We start from the raw sequence: 18,322 nt of genomic DNA, 5'->3' as shown, positions 1-18,322 counted from the left end.
TAGGACTGGAAGGGACCTTCAGAGGTCATCTAGTCCAGTCTTCTGCACTCCTGGCAGGACTAAGTATTATCTATGCCATACAATACATTATTAGTTTTTATTGTACTAATATTGCACATTTGAGAATGTAATTTTTTTTCCATTCCACTGTTTTTGCAAGGATATTGTAGAAACGGATACACCCAAAATTTAACCTATCTTCAACATTCCAAATTGTTTAATAGTCCTTCTGACTTTGCACAATGTAGCAACTTCCCCAAACTGAGGTTATCAGCAAAGTGAAACACACTTGGCACAAGATTCCTTTTTGATATAGAATTAATATAAAGTTATATGTTGCACCATCATTCCTTTGCCCTGCTTGTTGTGAACAGGCAGGAGATAGCAAGATTCTTGGATGTTCTGAGTGCTTCATAAAATAGGCAAACAGCCATGAATTGTGACTGAAGGAGGAACACACAATCCATGTAGCAATTCAGTGCTGTCTATGTATAAAGGCATTAAAACTCATACACAGCTGTAGAAACATTATTTCAAAATCTTTTTATTCAACTGTTATTCAGCAATATACAATACAGTTTATAAACAAATGTCTTACCTTGCTTCCAATCTTTATTTAAAAATAAATATTATTGACAGTGAATATTAATTATGGTAAGATGTGCCTTTTTTAATCAAAATGTCTCAAAAAGAAATAATTTACTTTAATTAAAAAACAGAAAAAGGAAATCCAAAAAACCTAAACACAATAATCTACTAAAAATATTGCCCTTCTTTAGAAGGGCTTTGACTCAACATCTTTACATTTTATCATAAAGATAACTGCTCAACAGTTCGTGCAAAATGAATAGTCAGAAGGAAGGTTTAGAAAAGAAAAAATATTACATTAAAATAGAGGAATCATAGGTGCCATGCACAGAGCATGGCTTTACACATATAATCTGGAAACTAGATGCATTATTTTAGGTGGTTTATTTTGTGTAACGTCCCCAAAAATATGTTTCCCCCTCCCCATGTACAATTTATCATGCTTCTTTCAGTCTCTCTCTGTCCATCTTTAAAACTACAGTTCTTATCAAGGGTTTGTTTTGTTTTTAAATAGGTTCCTTTTTGTTTGGCTTAGGAATATTGGATAAAATAGTCCATCAGTGGTTTACTAGTAAGTGTACAAGCTTATGCAATATTAACAGGAACATATATAGGAGTGGGTCTGTAGCATAAATAGGTCCTGTACCTAGAAAAGAAAAAGACAAGAGGAGAGGGAGAGATTAATATTCTGTCTTTAAAAACATACATAGCTCCTTAATATAGAAGAATATAGAGGATTTATTTTCATCATTTCAGTCAGAGGCCAGAAGCTTAATTTTAATAGTAAGATCACATACTAGAACTATCTAGCTCAAATGCCTTTATTCCCCGAAGCCTGCCTCTCTCACTTAGGTCATTTCATTATGCATCACTAATGGTATGGCCTAAACTTGGCATCTGGTATAGCAGCAATTGAGACTGCTATAAATATACCTTAATCCATTATACCATTTCCTGACAGATGACAGGTATCAACCACCCATCACTTTAAAAGAAAATGACAAATGCTGTGGCTGTACTCTGCAACATTCCTTGATCAACAAGGCATGTACCAGTTTTGTTTGGAACTGAGACAGCAAGACCTTGCATTTTGTTTACCTTCTACACATAAAGAGCAATATCTAGAAAAGTCAGCTGTGGCAGAGACCTATTAAAGTCATCTAGTCCAAACCCTGGGAAGGGCAAGATTGTTTTATTCAGTATTGTCTCAAAGGCTTTATCCCAATTAGTTTTAAATGCCACAAGTGATGGGATTTTCATCCTGACTCTTGGGACTTCTCCACAGTCTAGTAGATCTCATAGTTTAGAAGAATTTTCTCACAAATTTCTTATATCTATTACCTTGTGCTACCTTAAATAATTCTTCTCTCTGCGATGTTTACAAATACTCAAAGGGTGTAATCAGTTATGTTCCAAGGAAACTGTCCCTTAGCCAAGTATATTTAATTCTTTTAAATCATTCCTTGCAAGTCAGTTTCTAATCTCTGACTCTTTTCTATTGCTCTTCTCTAAATTCCCCGCCCAATTTGTCTTAATCATTCCAGTAACAAAGTGCCCAGAGCTCAAAATGGCAGGGATTCTCAAATTGGAGCCTGTGAACCACTTGCTGGTGGCCTGTGGAAAGCTGGCTGGTTGCATGGTGCTGGCTTCCCTCCTGGTTTCCATTTGCTCAGTCACATTAAGATAGAGATAAAAATGCATTAAATATTTTCCTATATTTACTTTTCCATGTAAGACATTGCTTTAGATGCCACAAGGATGTTAGACAGACGGCAAGTGATCTGTGACAGTGAATGGGAGGGGAGGTGTTCCTGCAATTAGCACCAAGGCTCTTGCACTAGAGAGAACCCATACAGAGGCAGATTCTGCTGCCCCTATGTGAAGTAGTGCCTCTTTCCACCAGTGTTCTCACTGATGTGAGCAAGACTGAACCAGGGGCTATCACTGTAAGGGTGTAGGAATCTGGTCCACAGAGAGGATAAAACCCTGGAATGAGTACGCAAGGGGTTTTCTCACCAGAGTCAGAAAGAGAGCACTGGAGCACTGAATTCAAGATATTGTCAGCTGAGGTTGCCAACTTTCTGACTGCAGAAAACCAAACCCCCTGCCCCCGTTCACTCCAACCCCCTCCCTCTGTCGCTCACTCGCTCATTCTCACTGGGCTGGGACTGGGGGTTGGGGTGCAGGAGGCGGTGAAGGCTCTGGCTGAGGGTACGGGCTCTGGGGTGGGGTCAAGGATGAGGGGTTTAGGGTGCAGGAGGGAACTCTGGGCTGAGAGGGTGGGGCCGAAGGGTTCAGAGTGTGGGAGGGGGCTCCGGGCTGGGGCAGGAGTACGGGAAGGGGTACGGGCTCTGGCCTGGGGGCGGTGGGCTCCGGGCTAAGGCCAGAAATGAGGGGTTCAGGGTGCGGGAGGGGGCTCTGGGCTAGGGCCAAGGGGTTTGAAGTGCAGGAGGGAGCTCAGGGATGGAGCAGGGGGTGCAGGCTCTGGGAGGGAGTTTGGGTGAGGGAGAGGGCTCAGGGCTGGGGCAAGGGGTTGGCATGTGAGAAGGGGTTCAGGGTGTGGGCTCTGGCCGGCACTTACCTCAGGCGGCTCCAGGAAGCAGCTGGCATGTCCCTCTAGCTCCTAGGCAGAGGGGTGGCCAGGGGGTTCTGCATGCTGCCCCCATCTGCAGGCGCTGCCCCTGCAGCTCCCATTGGCTGTGGTTCCCAGCCAATGGTAGCTGCAGAGCTGGCGCTCAGGGCACCTGTGACGCGGACAGGGCAGTGCGTGGAGCCCCCCGGCCACCTCTGTGCCTGGGAGATGGAGGGACATGCCGGCCACTTCTTGGAGCTGCATAGAGCCGGCCACTGCGGCCAACCGGACTTTTAGTGGCCCAGTCATTCTGGTCGAAAACCTGACACCTGGCAACCCTATTGTCAGCAGAGGCACCCTGCTACAGGTTGTTATGTTGTAGATCAAAACTGGGTCCTCCCTGCTATTTTATTATATTCCCAACTCATATCTAGTTTGTTGTCCACTATCACCTTTAGGCATTACTGCTTCTTAAGTGTGTCCCTCTGCCTTAATAGCTGCTGGATGCACTAGTAAGTGCTGGAGCTTTTAATATAGGGAGTCTACAAGTTAAATGTTTAACTTTATAGCCAGGGGCGTCTCTAGGTATTTTGCCGCCTCAAGCACCGCAGGCAGGCGGCCTTCGGCCGCTTGCCTGCGGGAGGTCCCCGGTCCCCCGAATTCGGTGGCAGCCTGTGGGAGGTCCGCCGAAGCCGCGGGATCAGCGGACCCTCCGCAGGCATGCCGCTGAAGGCAACCTGCCTGTTGCCCTCGCGGCGACCGGCAGAGCGCCCCCCGTGGCTTGCCGCCCCAGGCACGCGCTTGGCGTGCTGGTGCCTGGAGCCGCCCCTGTTTATAACAATGCAGAGAGGTTGCAAATGATTCTTCCCATAGCCAACCCCTTTCCATGAATCATAACAGGCAAAGAGTTTGCACAGAAATATTTCAAAAAATGTGATAAAATACTTGTTTATTTTCTATTCATTAGCTACCTGCATTAAAAAGAAAGAAATTTACACTGTGCCACAAGACCCAATCCCCTATTAAGGGTAGTGTAGAGGTGCCCTGCTCTAGAAGAAGCTCCTGGACACACTGTGACTAGGGACCAATACCTACTAGAGCTGTGTGGGGATCATGGTTGTTTCTACACCCTTTACAGCTCAGTTCTTCTCAGAGAAGTGAATGTGAAAAATGGCACCTTCTTACTCAGCAGATCTGCTTCTTTTGTTAATTCACAATCCTATCTGCAGGGTGAGTTATTACTGCTTCAGAGCCAACACAACTGAGATTATATGAGCTGGATTTGTCTGCATCATCAATTGATTGGCAGCTAGTACACAATCAGTTACAGCTATGCAAGCCTACTGAAGGCAATGGACTTGGAGGCCATAACTGGAAGGCAATGGGGGTTGCCTAAGTGTAGCTGAAGACCTAGTTTGCTCTGTGGAATCTTAATTACTGGAGATAATGCAAAAGACAGAAAGAGCCCAGCTTGACCCTCAGATCCCAGGTTGAGTTTGCAGGGTTGGCAGAAGAAACAGCTTTACCCTTGTAAACTACCAAGCGCATTAGTTATGGAGTCACTGAGAGCCACACAGGGAACCACCCAGTGCTGTATTTACAATCACTTTTCAGAGAGGAAGCCTTCAAGTGGGACCTGTAGACAGTATCTCTGAAAAAAATCAGTCCACTTTTAATTTGGGAGCCAAGCTTTATATAACCTATTATGAAAATGTTAGTCTGGGGTTATTACACAGGTTTGCATGCATTGTGAGTCTCTCCAGGTGCGTTCTGTGGTTCAGTCAAAGGGAATACTTGGAAATGCTCTTCTGTAAACATGGCACCACCGCTCAAATTAACTCCTGGCCTACATTTGCCTCACCAGCACAGATACATTACTATTCAATAGCAAAATATTCAAATCACAGATCTGCCAGGATGCTATTAAGAACTAATTTTCACACCATCTAGTTTCCAGACTCCAATGAGTTTATGAGAAGCCACCTTGCATGAATGCTGCTTGCCTTCAGTTACTGGCATTTTAATTTAAGTCTTTCCATGTACATTTGTACATGGGACCATCAAGTAATAGCTGAGCATGAAAAGAAATTTTTACAGAAAATCATTAACAAATGCAATTAAGTAAGGCAGCAAAAGAAGCAATTCATAAAGTTGTTTTTCAAGGGCATTAGAGCTGTGTGTGAAAGGAGGGAAGACAGCAAGCACGGCATAGCTGTATAAACTCAGGAGTTAAAAGGTACTTCCTGGTCATCTTCTGTCCTATAATTGTGTGTTGCTGCGAGGGAGGCGGAAGGTACAAGCTCCCAAAGAGAAAGGGTCACACTTTGTGCATCTAAACCAACCAAACTTCATGAAGCAGCGAATGAGCCTAATATAGGAAACGCGTAACTCAGTTCTCCAAGGGTCAGCATGTGACAGTCCTGTGGAAGCACAAAGGGCTAGGTAATGGTCAGGTGCAAGGAGCCTGTGTCTTTCTGTCCCTTTGGAGGGGCTGGGTACATCCCCAGTCCTTGCACTCAGAAAGCACAAGGACTCTGGCAAGATTTGCATTGACACCACTGTAAGACTCCCCTAAAATGGGCAAGGAGGAGGTGGGATGATACCCACCCCCAAATCCTTGCATGAGCCAGCAGAGCTACCTCCATGCAGGGGAGAGTACATAGTTAACACTTTTGAAGGATGTCTCAGCAGACATACTCCCTTTGTACTGCCCCAAGGAGCTCCTGTTGAGGCAGTGGGCCTCCTCATCCCCCCGTCGGAATCCTGCCCCGAGTGTCTGGTCAATGAAGGCCTGCGACAAGCCAGCCAGAGTAACAGTACCTGGGATGAATGGAACCTGTATACAGGAATGGCTTTGGACACCAGACCTGTCCCCATGACAGACTCCAAAGGCTGCTCTGTCAGTTGGGACAGGGGTTACTGGTGTAAGAGCCTCTCTTCTTCCCTCCCCCCTTTGGAGTGACCTCTCTCATGCTTGTTTGCCCAAAGAAAAAATTTTTTGGGGGGGGCGAGGTGGAGAAGTCATTCAAAAGAGGGGCAAATGTAAGGAACTTTTCATATCAACATGTTTTCCAGATTTGTGTCTATGCTTATATAACTCACAAATATTCTGTTTAGGGAAACCTGGGGCAGGTCTAGGGACAAGGCATGTAGAAAGAACTATAGTTCAGAAATAACTTCGGGGGAGAGTCCCCTTTCCAGGCATTCTTTTCACGTCGGGTTGTCTGGAGCTCTGTGCATTACATAAACAGGGCTGTTTACTTCTACGTATGATCCCGTACACATACAGGAGCAATGAATTCAACAGAGGGACCAAATACAGTTAAAACTCAGTCAAATAAATGCAGAATATCATACTGCAGTTGCTGGCATTAATACATTGTGCACATTAAAATAAAGGCACAGTGAGCCCAATCCTCTGAGGTGCTGAAAGGCTCCTATAACTTCCAAGTGTCTTTGAAACACACTGATCCAAATGGGAACCGAGGGAGTTCAGCACTTGGCAGGTCTTGGTGCTAAGGGCCCAAGCCTGCATATTACACACATTCTAAACGCTTGCTTATAGCAACAGGAGATTTGAATGTCAGTGGTTATAGGATCAGCCCCATGTATAATGTGTTTACTGATATACACGATCAACAGCCATTCTCCTAATTTTTCCTTAAAAAAGAGTCTGTGCACAAATATGTATATGCTGATACATAGTGATGTCTGAAAACATAAATGCATCAACAGAAAATGCAAAGTTAAAATGACCAGAGAAGCTGTCACATCCTTTACTGCCACTCTCTTTGCTATGTTTATGTTCTGATTGCTATCATACCAACAGATGTAACTAAATAGTTAAATGTTTGATGTTTTAAAAAATCTGTTTAATTATGTGTTTTAAAGAGAAAGTATAATACAGCAAATGCAAAATGTAAAAACGTGACCACTTCAACATCCCACTTTAAGCCTAATGTTTAATGATAAATAAAAATAAACAGTATCTCTACACTTACTGTATGCATCTAAATCACTGGTACCATGGGTTCCAACCGACACCACCATTTCCAAACTGCCAGCAGCCTCGTCTCATGCCTGGACCATTCTAACAGCTTTGGAGGGGCCAGCCCTTGAACTAGGGCATATGGGATTCATCATCTCCCACAGAAGTGCCACAGTTACTGTATATGGCCATCTGCAGTGAAGCCTAAGACTCTGCCTCGGAGGCAAGTGGCAGCTCTTGATGGCTATGTAAAGCTTGCCAGGGCACAGGCGGTCAGCCAGCTCCACACCTGCATAGCACTAAGGTGAGGATGTGGCCTGGTATATTTAGTATGTTATTAAAATCTAAGCTTGGGTAAAGGAGCACTGCTGCCGCTGGCATCAAACCTGTTCAGTGAATAAATAGGACTTTGATTTCTACGGTTGCTACAGTTCATTTAAGGAAAAAGAAAAAGGAGAATTTTAATAAATGGGAAAATCCCCTTGAAACAGCAGCTAAGAACTGATTGTCTATAAATTTGGTCTTTTAACAGGTATTCTGAAGTGGGGCCAACAGCACCTGGTTAGGATTTCTCTTCTTATGCCAAACAACCATCATCTGTAACTATGTATAACAACTGTAAATTTACAAGATCTGCCGTGGCAAATTTTAAATTCTAAATACTCCTAATCTGGTTTAAATCTCAATTTAAACCTCTAAATTAAAACCAATATTTAGCACTTTATGTGCGAGTGAAGAACTTGAAATCTCATGTTTTTACACATATTCCCCTGTCTGATTTTTGAAGGAGAACAATTCATAACCCTTTTAAGATCATCTGAGCATGCTTATTTCACAATTAATTTTAACAGTTAGAGTTAAAGAAACTTTTTTTTGGTTGATTGTTTTTGATGAAAGGCAGATCTCTCTATTTAAACCCCAAGACCAAATTTTCCTTTCATACCAGTGTAAGCAAACCCACTGAAATCAATGAAGTTATATATGTAAAACTGTTCTGAAAGGAGATTCAGGTGGCATTAACTTTGGAAGAAGCAAGACTGGGTCAAATGCACAACTCTCATTAGCTTGCCTCTTGTTCAGCTTGGCCAATACTCCTTACTGCTTTTAACAATTATTACAGGTTATTTAAATTCAGTGACCTATACTCTGCTTTCAGTTGCATCAGTGTAAGTCTAAGTATTTCCCTTGAAGTCAGTGGGATGACCCTTAATTTACTTCAGCAAGTTACTTGAGAAGCCCAGGTGTAATTGAGCAGTACCTGGACCCAGATTTTCAGGATTTTGTCATGAGAAAGAACTGTGGGATTGGATCCAGATTTGAAAGTAGCAAACTACTGCACCAAAGATCCCGACCAGGGGTATCTGTCTCTATGCAGTTACTTCTGTAGTGCAGACACTTGGCAGGTGAAATTTCAATTATTTTTAGATATATATTTGCTGTTTTTATGTTTTTATTGCTATCATACAAACATATGTAACTAAATATTTAAAAGTTTGATTTAAAAAAATCTATTTAATTACTTGTGGTTTAAAGAGAAGGCATAATATAGAAAATGTACATGTAAAAACATGACATATGTACTACAACTACTGAAGTGTCATGAAATAATGTAAAAATAAAAAGATCAAACATTTTACTTAAATGAAATAGTTTAAAAAAATTAAATTTCATTTTAAAACAAGCTTTCAAAACATTTTTTCTTCTTCATAATTTCTATTTTGCTGGAAATTTTGAAAATACTCCAATTTGGAATGAAAAATTTCAAAATGTCAAAATTTCCTGCAAAACAGAAATGTGAAATTTCAGAGCAGTACTAAGTAACAATCCCAGCAAAATTAAGAGTTGACGTTGTGAGACGAAGACACACTTCGCACTTGGGTACGGAGGTAGACCTGAGATGAGCCAAGCAGAGTTTCTACTGGCCAGACATGAACGCCCATTTGAGAAAGCACATGGAAGCAGAGCAAGGTGTGCAAAAAAAGCGTAGCGATCAACAACTGCAGGGGGCTCTACAATTAAATGAAATCTCAGCCCGAGGCTGGGGAAAGGTCAGAATATACCTGTCCACTTTTAATGAAAGGAACAAGGTCACAGTAGGTCACTCCAATTTTTGTGTGTTGGACTATCTGGAGAACTGTGATCAGGCAACTGAAAATGCATTTTGCAACATCTGGCATTCCTGCCATGCTAAGCTCAGCCAAATAGACCACAGTACACAGCAGCAGGATTCAAATGATTCAGCACAAGATGTCTTCCCCTGGGTGCCCACAAAGCAATGGGAAGGCAGAGTGGGCAGTAAAGGCAGCAAAGAGACCAATGGTAAAAGCAAAACAGATCAGAAAGGGTCGTTACCTGGCAATATTGGACCATCCCAATGCATTGTCCCAGGGACTAGATAGTTGCCTAGCACAGGGACTGGTGGATCAGAAGAGCAAAACTGGGCTTCCAGTGAGGGGCAGCCCAGCAGAGGAACAACTGCCAGGACAAGAAGCTGTTAAGAGAATGCCAAGCTAACCAGCAGCCTGCTACAACAAAAGAGCCAAGGATCTGAGGCCATTACACACAGATGAGCAGGGCTGGGTCCAACCATCAAAGAGCCACACAAGGCAACAGCAAAAGATAACAGTGGGATATGCATTATATGAGGTAGCTACAGACTCAGTACAGCCGTGGAGATGAAACCCAAGACAACTGCACAGTAGCAGCAGACAGCTGGCATGCCCAGACAGGGCCAAGACCAAGACCAGGAGGATTTATAACAAGCCTCAGCCATGAGCTGGCATGACAGAAATACAGAGGAGCAACAGAATGAAAGCAGCAACGGGGTAGAAACGAGTCCCCCACCAACAGCGATAACAAAAACAAGACGACTGGTTCAAAGACCTCTATACTGGAAGAACTATGAGGCCTAACAGGCCACAATGGGCTGCCAGTAAAGGCTATTTCCCATGGGTGGGCTACATACTGGAAACCTCTGGCCCCCGCAAGTCAGCAAATGCTTGCACAGAAGATGCAACAAACATTACTGAAAAGAAAGATGCAGCAAACTGCATGGGATTTGCAGGGAGGAGCACAGATTGCAGGAGGCACCAGGAAGTTAGTCTAGGTGCACATTTTGAATGCTAGCTGCAGTTGCAGCATCTCTGTAAAAAGTTCTCTCTAATTTTACAAGCATGGAGTCCTCTCAGGTTATTACCCTGCACACAGTACATGAAAACAGCACGCAGTTTTGAAGAGGCCAGAGACTGCATTATTCTTTCACCCCAGAAGCAGCCACTTCAGGCCATGATTGAGACACATTAGTGGGGAAGTTTGCACCTCAGTCACTTATGTCCCCCCCATCTGCCTACACCTCAAACTCCTCAAAGAAATGGAAGTTCATTTTATTTGCCAACAGATCTGGTAGATCTTGCATCATCATGTCAAATCTCTTCAATCACACCCAGTTCCACTCCTCAACTTACTCCAAAGCTATTTGCATCTCAGCATAGCCTTACTGTACTTATTAATCATGTCCATCCTTTAGTTAAATTAAATTAATGGAGGTATCTTCTATCCTAGAACTGGAAGGGACCTTGAAAAGTCATTGAGTCCAGCCCCCTGCCTTCACTAGCAGGACCAAATACTGATTTTGCCCCAGATCCCTAAGTGGCCCCCTCAAGGACTGAACTCACACCCCTGGGTTTAGCAGGCCAATGCTCAAACCACTGAGCTAGTCCTCCCTCTAAGTTATAGTAGAAAAATACAAAAAGGACAAAAATAGCCTAAGAAAAATTATTCTAGTGATATTTCCAGCTCAACTGCACAGACTCAAAGATTCTGACAGTTCAGATAAGGTTTGAAATAGCATCTGGACAACTCAGCATTTATCTGAAAAAGCATTTTGAGGTTCACCCATCACAGTACTATGGTGCTGGGTTGGGGAAAAACATGGGGGGTGAGGTTGATTAGAGAGGATACAGACGGTTTTGCAGAGATTATGTATAGGACTGCACAAGGTATACGCTCAACACTGGTGAAAAATCATTTGTGTGAAAAAAATTAGATCTGTGAAACAGTTGCATTTTTATTTTGTTTGCTCCTTCAGCAGGTGGAAGATGTTGGTGTCTTAGTGGATGCTCTGCTTTTATATTTTTATTACAAATATTTGCACTGTAAAAATGATAAACAAAAGAAATAGCATTTTTCAATTCACCTCATATGAGTACTATAGTACAATCTCTTTATCATGAAAGTGCAACTTACAAATGTAGGGTTTTTTGTTACATAACTGCACTCAAAAACGAAACAATGTAAACTTTAGACCCTACAAGTCCACACTGTCCTACTTCTTGTTCAGCCCATCGCTAAGAGAAATAAGTTTGTTTACATTTATAGGAGATAATGCTGCCCACTTCTTAATTACACTGTAACCTGAAAGTGAAAAGAGGCATTTGCATGGCACTGTTGTAGCTGGCATCACAAGATACTGATGTGCTAGATGCACTAAAGATTCATATGCCTCACATGCTTCGGCCATCGTTCCAGAGAACATGCTTCCATGCTGATGATGCTTGTTAAAAAAACAAAAATAAATTAATTAAATTTATGACTGAACTCCTTGTGGGAGAATTGTATGTCTCCTGCTCAGTTTTACCCACATTCTGCTATAACATGAAATATATGGGAGTCTCAGATGATGACTTTTTAAGATCATTTTAAGAACACTTTCACTGAAAATCTGACAAAATGAAAAGAAGATACCAATGTGAAATTTCAGCACTCGACCCAAGGTTTAAGAATCTGAAGTGCCTTCCAAAAATCTGAGAGGGATGAGGTGTGGAGCATGCTTTCAGAAGTCTTAAAAGAGCAACACTCTGATGCAGAAACTACAGAACCCAAACCATCAAAAAAGAAAATCAACCTCTGCTGGTGGCATCTGACTCATGATGATGAAAATGAACATGCATCGGTCTACACTGCTTTGGATGGTTATCAAGCAGAACCCGTCATCAGCATGGACGCATGTCCCCTGTAATGGTGGTTGAAGCATGAAGGAACATATGAATTTTTAGTACATCTGGTATGTAAATATCTTGCAACACTAGCTACAAGAGTGCCATGCCAACGCCTGTTCTCACTTTCAGGTGACATTGTAAACAAGAAGCAGGCAGCATTATCTTCTGCAAATGTAAACAAACTTGTTTGTCTGAGCAATTGACTGAACAAGAAGTAGGACTGATTGACTTGTAGGCTGTAAAGTTTTACATCATTTTATTTTTGAATTTAGGTTGTCTTTGTACATAGTTCTACATTTGTAAGTTCAACTTTCATGATAAAGAGATTGCACTGCAGTACTTGTATTAGGCGTATTTTAAAATACTATTTCTTTTGTTTTTTTCTAGTTCAAATATTTGTAATAAAAAATAAAGTGAGACTGTACACTTTGTATTCTGTGTTGTAACTGAAATCAATATATTTGAAAATGTAGAAAATACCCAAAAATATTTAAATAAATGGTATTCTATTATTAACAGTGTGATTAATCATGATCATTTTTTTAAATCGCTTGACAACCCTAACTTTTAGTAAAAGTCATGGACAGGTCATGGGCTGTAAACAAAAATTCAGGCCAGTAACCAGTCCATGGCTTTTACTAAAAATATCCACCATGACTAAAAATTGGGCGGCGGGGCTTGGGGGGGGAAGGGTTCAAGAGCGCTGTGGGATGGGGAGGACCGGGCCGCAGCACAGGGCCTGGGATCTCCACTGGTACTGGGAGAGGGAGGGTTGGCAGGGCTCCCTACCCAGGTCTGAGTCCCTGCAGCTCCTAGGTGGCTAAGGCAGGGGCCAGGGCAGGGGCTCCTCTGCTGCTCCTGCCACAAGTGTTGGCTGCCGTAGTTCCCATTGGCCGGGAATCACAGCCAATGGGAGGTGCGGGGGTGGGGCCTGCGGGAGCCAGCAGCACATGGCACGGAGATCCCCCGAGCCCATCCGCCACCTAGGAGCTGCAGGGGGACCCCCAACTCCAGGTAAGCGCCCCCCGCCAATCCCCTAAGCCCCTTCCCACACACCCAAACACCAGCCGCTAAAGAAGTCACGGAGATCAGGGAAGATCATGGACTCCATGATCTCTGTGACAGACTTGCAGCCTTAAATATGGGGCATCACTATGAGCTAAATACTACTGTTATGGATGCATGAGAAGTCTATAAACAGATTATGCAGGGACGAGAGGATAGGGACAATGGGGGAAATCTGTGAGCTTGTGCCATGAAGCAATGTTAGGCTCCTCCTTCAATGTTTATTTTCTAAAGCATTACAATGTTTTGCTGGCAGCGAATTTGTATGCACGCCTGTGGGGCTATATAGGACAGATCAAGGAACTGATGGAGAAATAAAGTACAATGTATCTTCCGTAAGTCACCACAATTATCAAAAGTGGATGGATCTCTGATTACAGTAGAGCTCATTACAACTGAAGTTTATTAGGGCCAAATACAATATGCTATTCCCAAAACTTTAGGACTGACAATTCCTTCCAAACATATATATGGTACAGAGGCCCATCAATCATCCTTTTAGGAGGTTTTTACAGTTTCCACTGGATCAACTGGTTTTGGATATCTAGTAGGACAACTGCTATGTTCCTATGTAGCACATTGTTTCTACTGTTTGATTACTGTTTGTTAATGGTTATATTTAATAGAGGCAAGTTACTCTAATGAGCTTGGTAAATTTGCTGGAATGCACATAAGGAAGAGAACAGGAAATCGAGACAGCATCTCTGTTCTTCCATGGTAGGATGGATATATGTAAATCATGTGTTAATAAACTTGGTAGAGCCGAGCTCCCAGGAAAAGTCTCAAGGAGGATCAGAAGAGCATGTTTAAAGGAATCAGTGTGCTCTCATTCCCAAACAACCACTTGCTAGTTGCGCCACTTAGGATAGGAATTGCTACACAGAGTAGTCTTAAGGAAAGTCTAATTCTGCCTCTCATAAATACCAGCATTTGATTATGGAAACCGTTGAATCAGGTCTGAGCTCTGCATCCACAAAGCCTAGCAGAGAAATGTCTCTCTACACATAAACTATGGTAATTTGTCCTTTCTAGCTTATACAGCCAGAATACTATTATACCAGTCTGAATTTAAAAAAACTAATATAGTTCATCTTCTGGGATCTGCAGTCAGGTTCTTCTTCATGGTAAATTAATACAATAGATTTCTGCTTTGGTGTCCGTGAGCAAGTCTCCATGATGTGGAACTAAGACACCAAAAATCAGATAAGAATATATTGCTGTGGATGTGCGCCAGTTATAGAATTTCCTATAGCAGTATGGCTAGGATGCTAACATAACAACAATAAGTGTCATTAAGTTTTTCCCTGGAGCTTTGATAATGTGGGATAAAATAGGCTATTCTTTTTAAAAGGAAAGACTAGTGAGATTGGTGAAAGATTGATCTTCAACTAATAAACTTTAAAAGATATAATAAGAGAATAAATTACCACATTAGTAGCTGTTAAAATGTTAATAAATTAGGACCCAGTCTGCAAACACTTTACTATTAGGCTTAGTGCTTCCTTCTGTGAATAATCACGTTGCCATGTGCCAACTCCAAACATCCAAAAATAATGAGCCAGAACCCAAATTAAGAGATTGACTTAAAAACGAGATTTTGTATAAACAGTAAATTTGGGGTTTTTTTTACCTGCCTTCTGGTTTTTAGAGTGCACTTGGGCCACATTTTCAAACTTTCCTCTGCAACCATGACAGCTAGAAACTATTTTTTAAAGTGAAAGCTGGGATATTTATGTATTTTGATGACTCCAGGAGCTGGACTTCAAGAGAAACACCATTACTGCAAGGCTCACAATAAAATTGCAAAAGATGGCAATGTATCTTCACTGTAGTAAGCTAGCAGTAAACACTATGCCCTGTATTCAGTGTTCACAGGAGTGGGGCCTTAGGTAGCAAACAAAGTTTTACCATTCAAGGGTCCAACGCTTGTCAGTGAAGTAGCTTTGACTTCACAGGAGACGTCCCTATATATTGTTAATTAGCATTTAGAACATAAGAACGGCTATACTGGGTCAGACCAAAGATCCATCTAGCCCAGTATCCTGTCTTCCAACAGTGGCCAACGCCAGGTGCTCAGAGGGAAGGAACAGAACAGGTAATCATCAAGTGATCCATTCTCTGTCTCCCATTCCCAGCATCTGGCAAACAGAGGTTGGGAACACCATCCCTGCCCACCCTGGCTAATTGCCATTGATAAACCTATCCTCCATCTGGAAATTTAAATCTGGAACTTTCTGAATTACTGAAGTCAATGTACTTTTACTTTGGAATTTTCCAGACAATAACTCTCTCCCTTCCGTAGGTCAAAGAATAAGTACTAGAGTGAGGTTCAGGAGCAGTCTTGAAATCTCAGGCCTCAGTCTATGTGAGAAAAGTAAATATTTTAAGAGCTGCAAACCTCAATCTCTATGAAGAAGAGATCATTCTTTCTCTGTCTATATATACAAACATTAATAAAAGTTTGTGTGTGCACATGTGCACATGCACACACACTTTCCACTGGTGAATCTATGTAGGGCACTCACTCTGACAAAAAGGACGGCCACCATCCTCTTCTGGATTAAAAGAAAGTAGCTGTAACACTTTCTATTGAGAGCTATGAAATATAATCTTTATAGAAACAGCCAACAATACACTTGCTAGGGAAAAAGTGTGGACAGAGGGATAACAGTGAATGCCATCTTTTTATGTAAAATGGAAAAAAGTAATAAGGATTCAGATTAGTAACACTTGGAAGCACAATGATTTTTTATATCTACAAGGCTAGTAAAATGTGTTTTAGTTAAACTAAGCTAGAGTATGTTTTACAATTGACTAACATGATAGACATAAAATAGCATCAAATTAATTGTTAATCCTGTTTAGATTAGTTTTGAGGTTAACACCTGTCATTAGCACATAAAAAGAAGACTCTGCTTCGTACCACTAATCTATGCAAATACAGGAGCAGGCCTCAGCAAGTTATTGTAACCACTTGACATCATAACTAAATTTCTTTTCTCCGACTGTGTCACAATAAGCTCTGTATTGCAAACACACCAGCTTCTCCACAGAACACTGGCAGAACAGCAACTAACTGCTCTACTTTCCTGCTAACACAATTGCCTCCCAACTGATGATAGCCTAGCAATACAAAATACTTGGTTGTTAACTGCTGTTGTGACAAATAATACTATTTTGCTGACACCCCCATTTTATTATTGACACATGGAATTGCTTTGCCATTATCTAATTTTAACAACACATAGTAAATAGCAATTGTGAACCTGTCACAGTACTCACTGCTTTAGCAGAGCTAAATTAAAACCTATAATGAAGCCATCTTATTACTAACACAGTCCTGTCAGACTCTGGCAAGTAAAGACAAACTACTGTCTTTATAGGACTATTATCAGACTCATTTTCTAGCAGATGCTGTCATACTTTCGCTTTTCAACTACAAACCCCACTGTAATAATCCTCTTTATAACTAGGTTTGCTTATTACATTCTTGGCTCCCAGTGCTGGTGTTATAAAGTAGTTTAAGTGTACTACTACTTTAAAGATTAGGGGAATACAATATTAAATATTACAATACAATTCCCCCCCACAAAAAAATACATCATTAACTCTATATCAATATACTGGAGTCCTCGACTATCTATTACCAGCTTCTCTTGCCAGAATGTGAACAAGTACTACACATTAGAGACTGATTTTGCAAAACCACCACTGGAAACGTACCTTCAAAATTTGCAAAGCATACGTGTTTGCATGCACAGAAACCATGCAATTTATATGCTTGGGTACAGACAGACATTTAGGCACATCGTTTTCCACCCGCAAATGACCATTTTTCACTCATAAAGGGATACATGGGCAAGTATTGTTGATGCAAATACAATTTAAGAAAGCTCTTTGAAAATGTATACAACTTGTAGTCCACAATCGATAAGGCACTCCAAACATTTAAAAAGAAACTGCAGCCCACTTTCCATTATTTTCCAATACTTTTTCTTTATTACAATTTACACATATTTTAAAATAAATCAGTCATGTCTAGATTTCTTTGTTCTAGTCTAGCATAGGCTAGTATACTTTTGCATTACATGTGAGAGCTAATCAAATAAATCAGATTTTTCACAATAATTATCCTGACCTAACTCGTTTGTGCTGAAGACATTGCAACAGAGTTCTTACTTTTGTCCAGTCTATGAACTAATCAATATCACATTACAAAAACAGCACTTGACCTCACTTGTCCCTACTGGAAACCAAGAGTATCCTTAATATGCCTAGCTTTTAAAACATGAGTGATGTGTATTTAATGAGAAATTCCTTTTGCACTTTTATTACTCAGTGACATTTAGGAGCTTATTCTGATTTCATTTATCCCCAGTGTGTCTTGGTATTGTACTTAATGTATATGAAAAAGGTGATAGGACCAAGATTTCATTGACATTGTGCAATGGCAATAGCCAGCCTCTCGGAATGTGGTGTGTGATCTCACTGAAAGCACCAGGTGCAGACGCTGGAGAGCTGGGAGAGCGGGGAAACAGAGCCATATAAGAAGTTACAAGGTTTCGCCTTTCCAAGTTACTGTATGAAAAACTGATGCATACAGATAAATTAGCTCCACTGAAAACGCTTTTGACTGACATGCATCAGACCAGCCTGAGTCTGACTAAATTCAGCAGCGCTTTAGACCCAAACTGTAGTTTTTGTCCCCAATTCCAGTCTCAAACTGAACCCAAATGCAATCTGAACAAAGGGCTTCCACAACAAATCTAAGTGCTTATAGCACCCTAGCTTCCCTGCTCTGACAACAGGCCTTCTGCTTCCCAGTCCCCACAGCAGGCCCAATATCCTCTCACGTCGTCTTCCTCATCTCAGTGGATTCTCTGATCCAAACTGTGTGGCTCCATGGCCCATCCCAGCTCAAGGCCCATCCCAGCTCAAGGCCTCCCTCCAATGGAACCGAGAGTTGTGCATGCACAAGGACTACAGAATTAGGCTCTTTCATTGGCCATATTATCTCAGAACATATGCTCCAACAGATGAGGCACAAACAGGGATTTCTTTCGCATCGGCCAGAAAAGGCTTTTTTTTTTTGCACTCATTTGCTTCCCTACG

The 18,322-nt window shown here is 41.7% G+C and overlaps 1 protein-coding gene across 1 annotated transcript in view; it reads right to left on the bottom strand.

Annotated features, from left to right (window-relative positions):
* Positions 1-575: 575 nt before the first annotated feature.
* Positions 576-18,322, bottom strand: part of VSTM2B (V-set and transmembrane domain containing 2B) — a 34,132-nt gene continuing 16,385 nt past the window's right edge. Inside the window, exon 6 of the mRNA XM_044987121.1 lies at positions 576-1,234. Within this exon, the coding sequence (XP_044843056.1) occupies positions 1,146-1,234 (89 nt within the window). The 3' untranslated portion in view covers positions 576-1,145. The remainder of the gene's footprint in view (positions 1,235-18,322) is intronic.

This window comes from Mauremys mutica, chromosome 14 (genome assembly GCF_020497125.1).
Source record: "Mauremys mutica isolate MM-2020 ecotype Southern chromosome 14, ASM2049712v1, whole genome shotgun sequence".
NCBI classification, from domain to species: Eukaryota; Metazoa; Chordata; order Testudines; family Geoemydidae; genus Mauremys; species Mauremys mutica.
The sequence above is the reverse complement of the archived record's forward strand: the minus strand, read 5'-3'. Positions and strand labels throughout refer to the sequence as shown.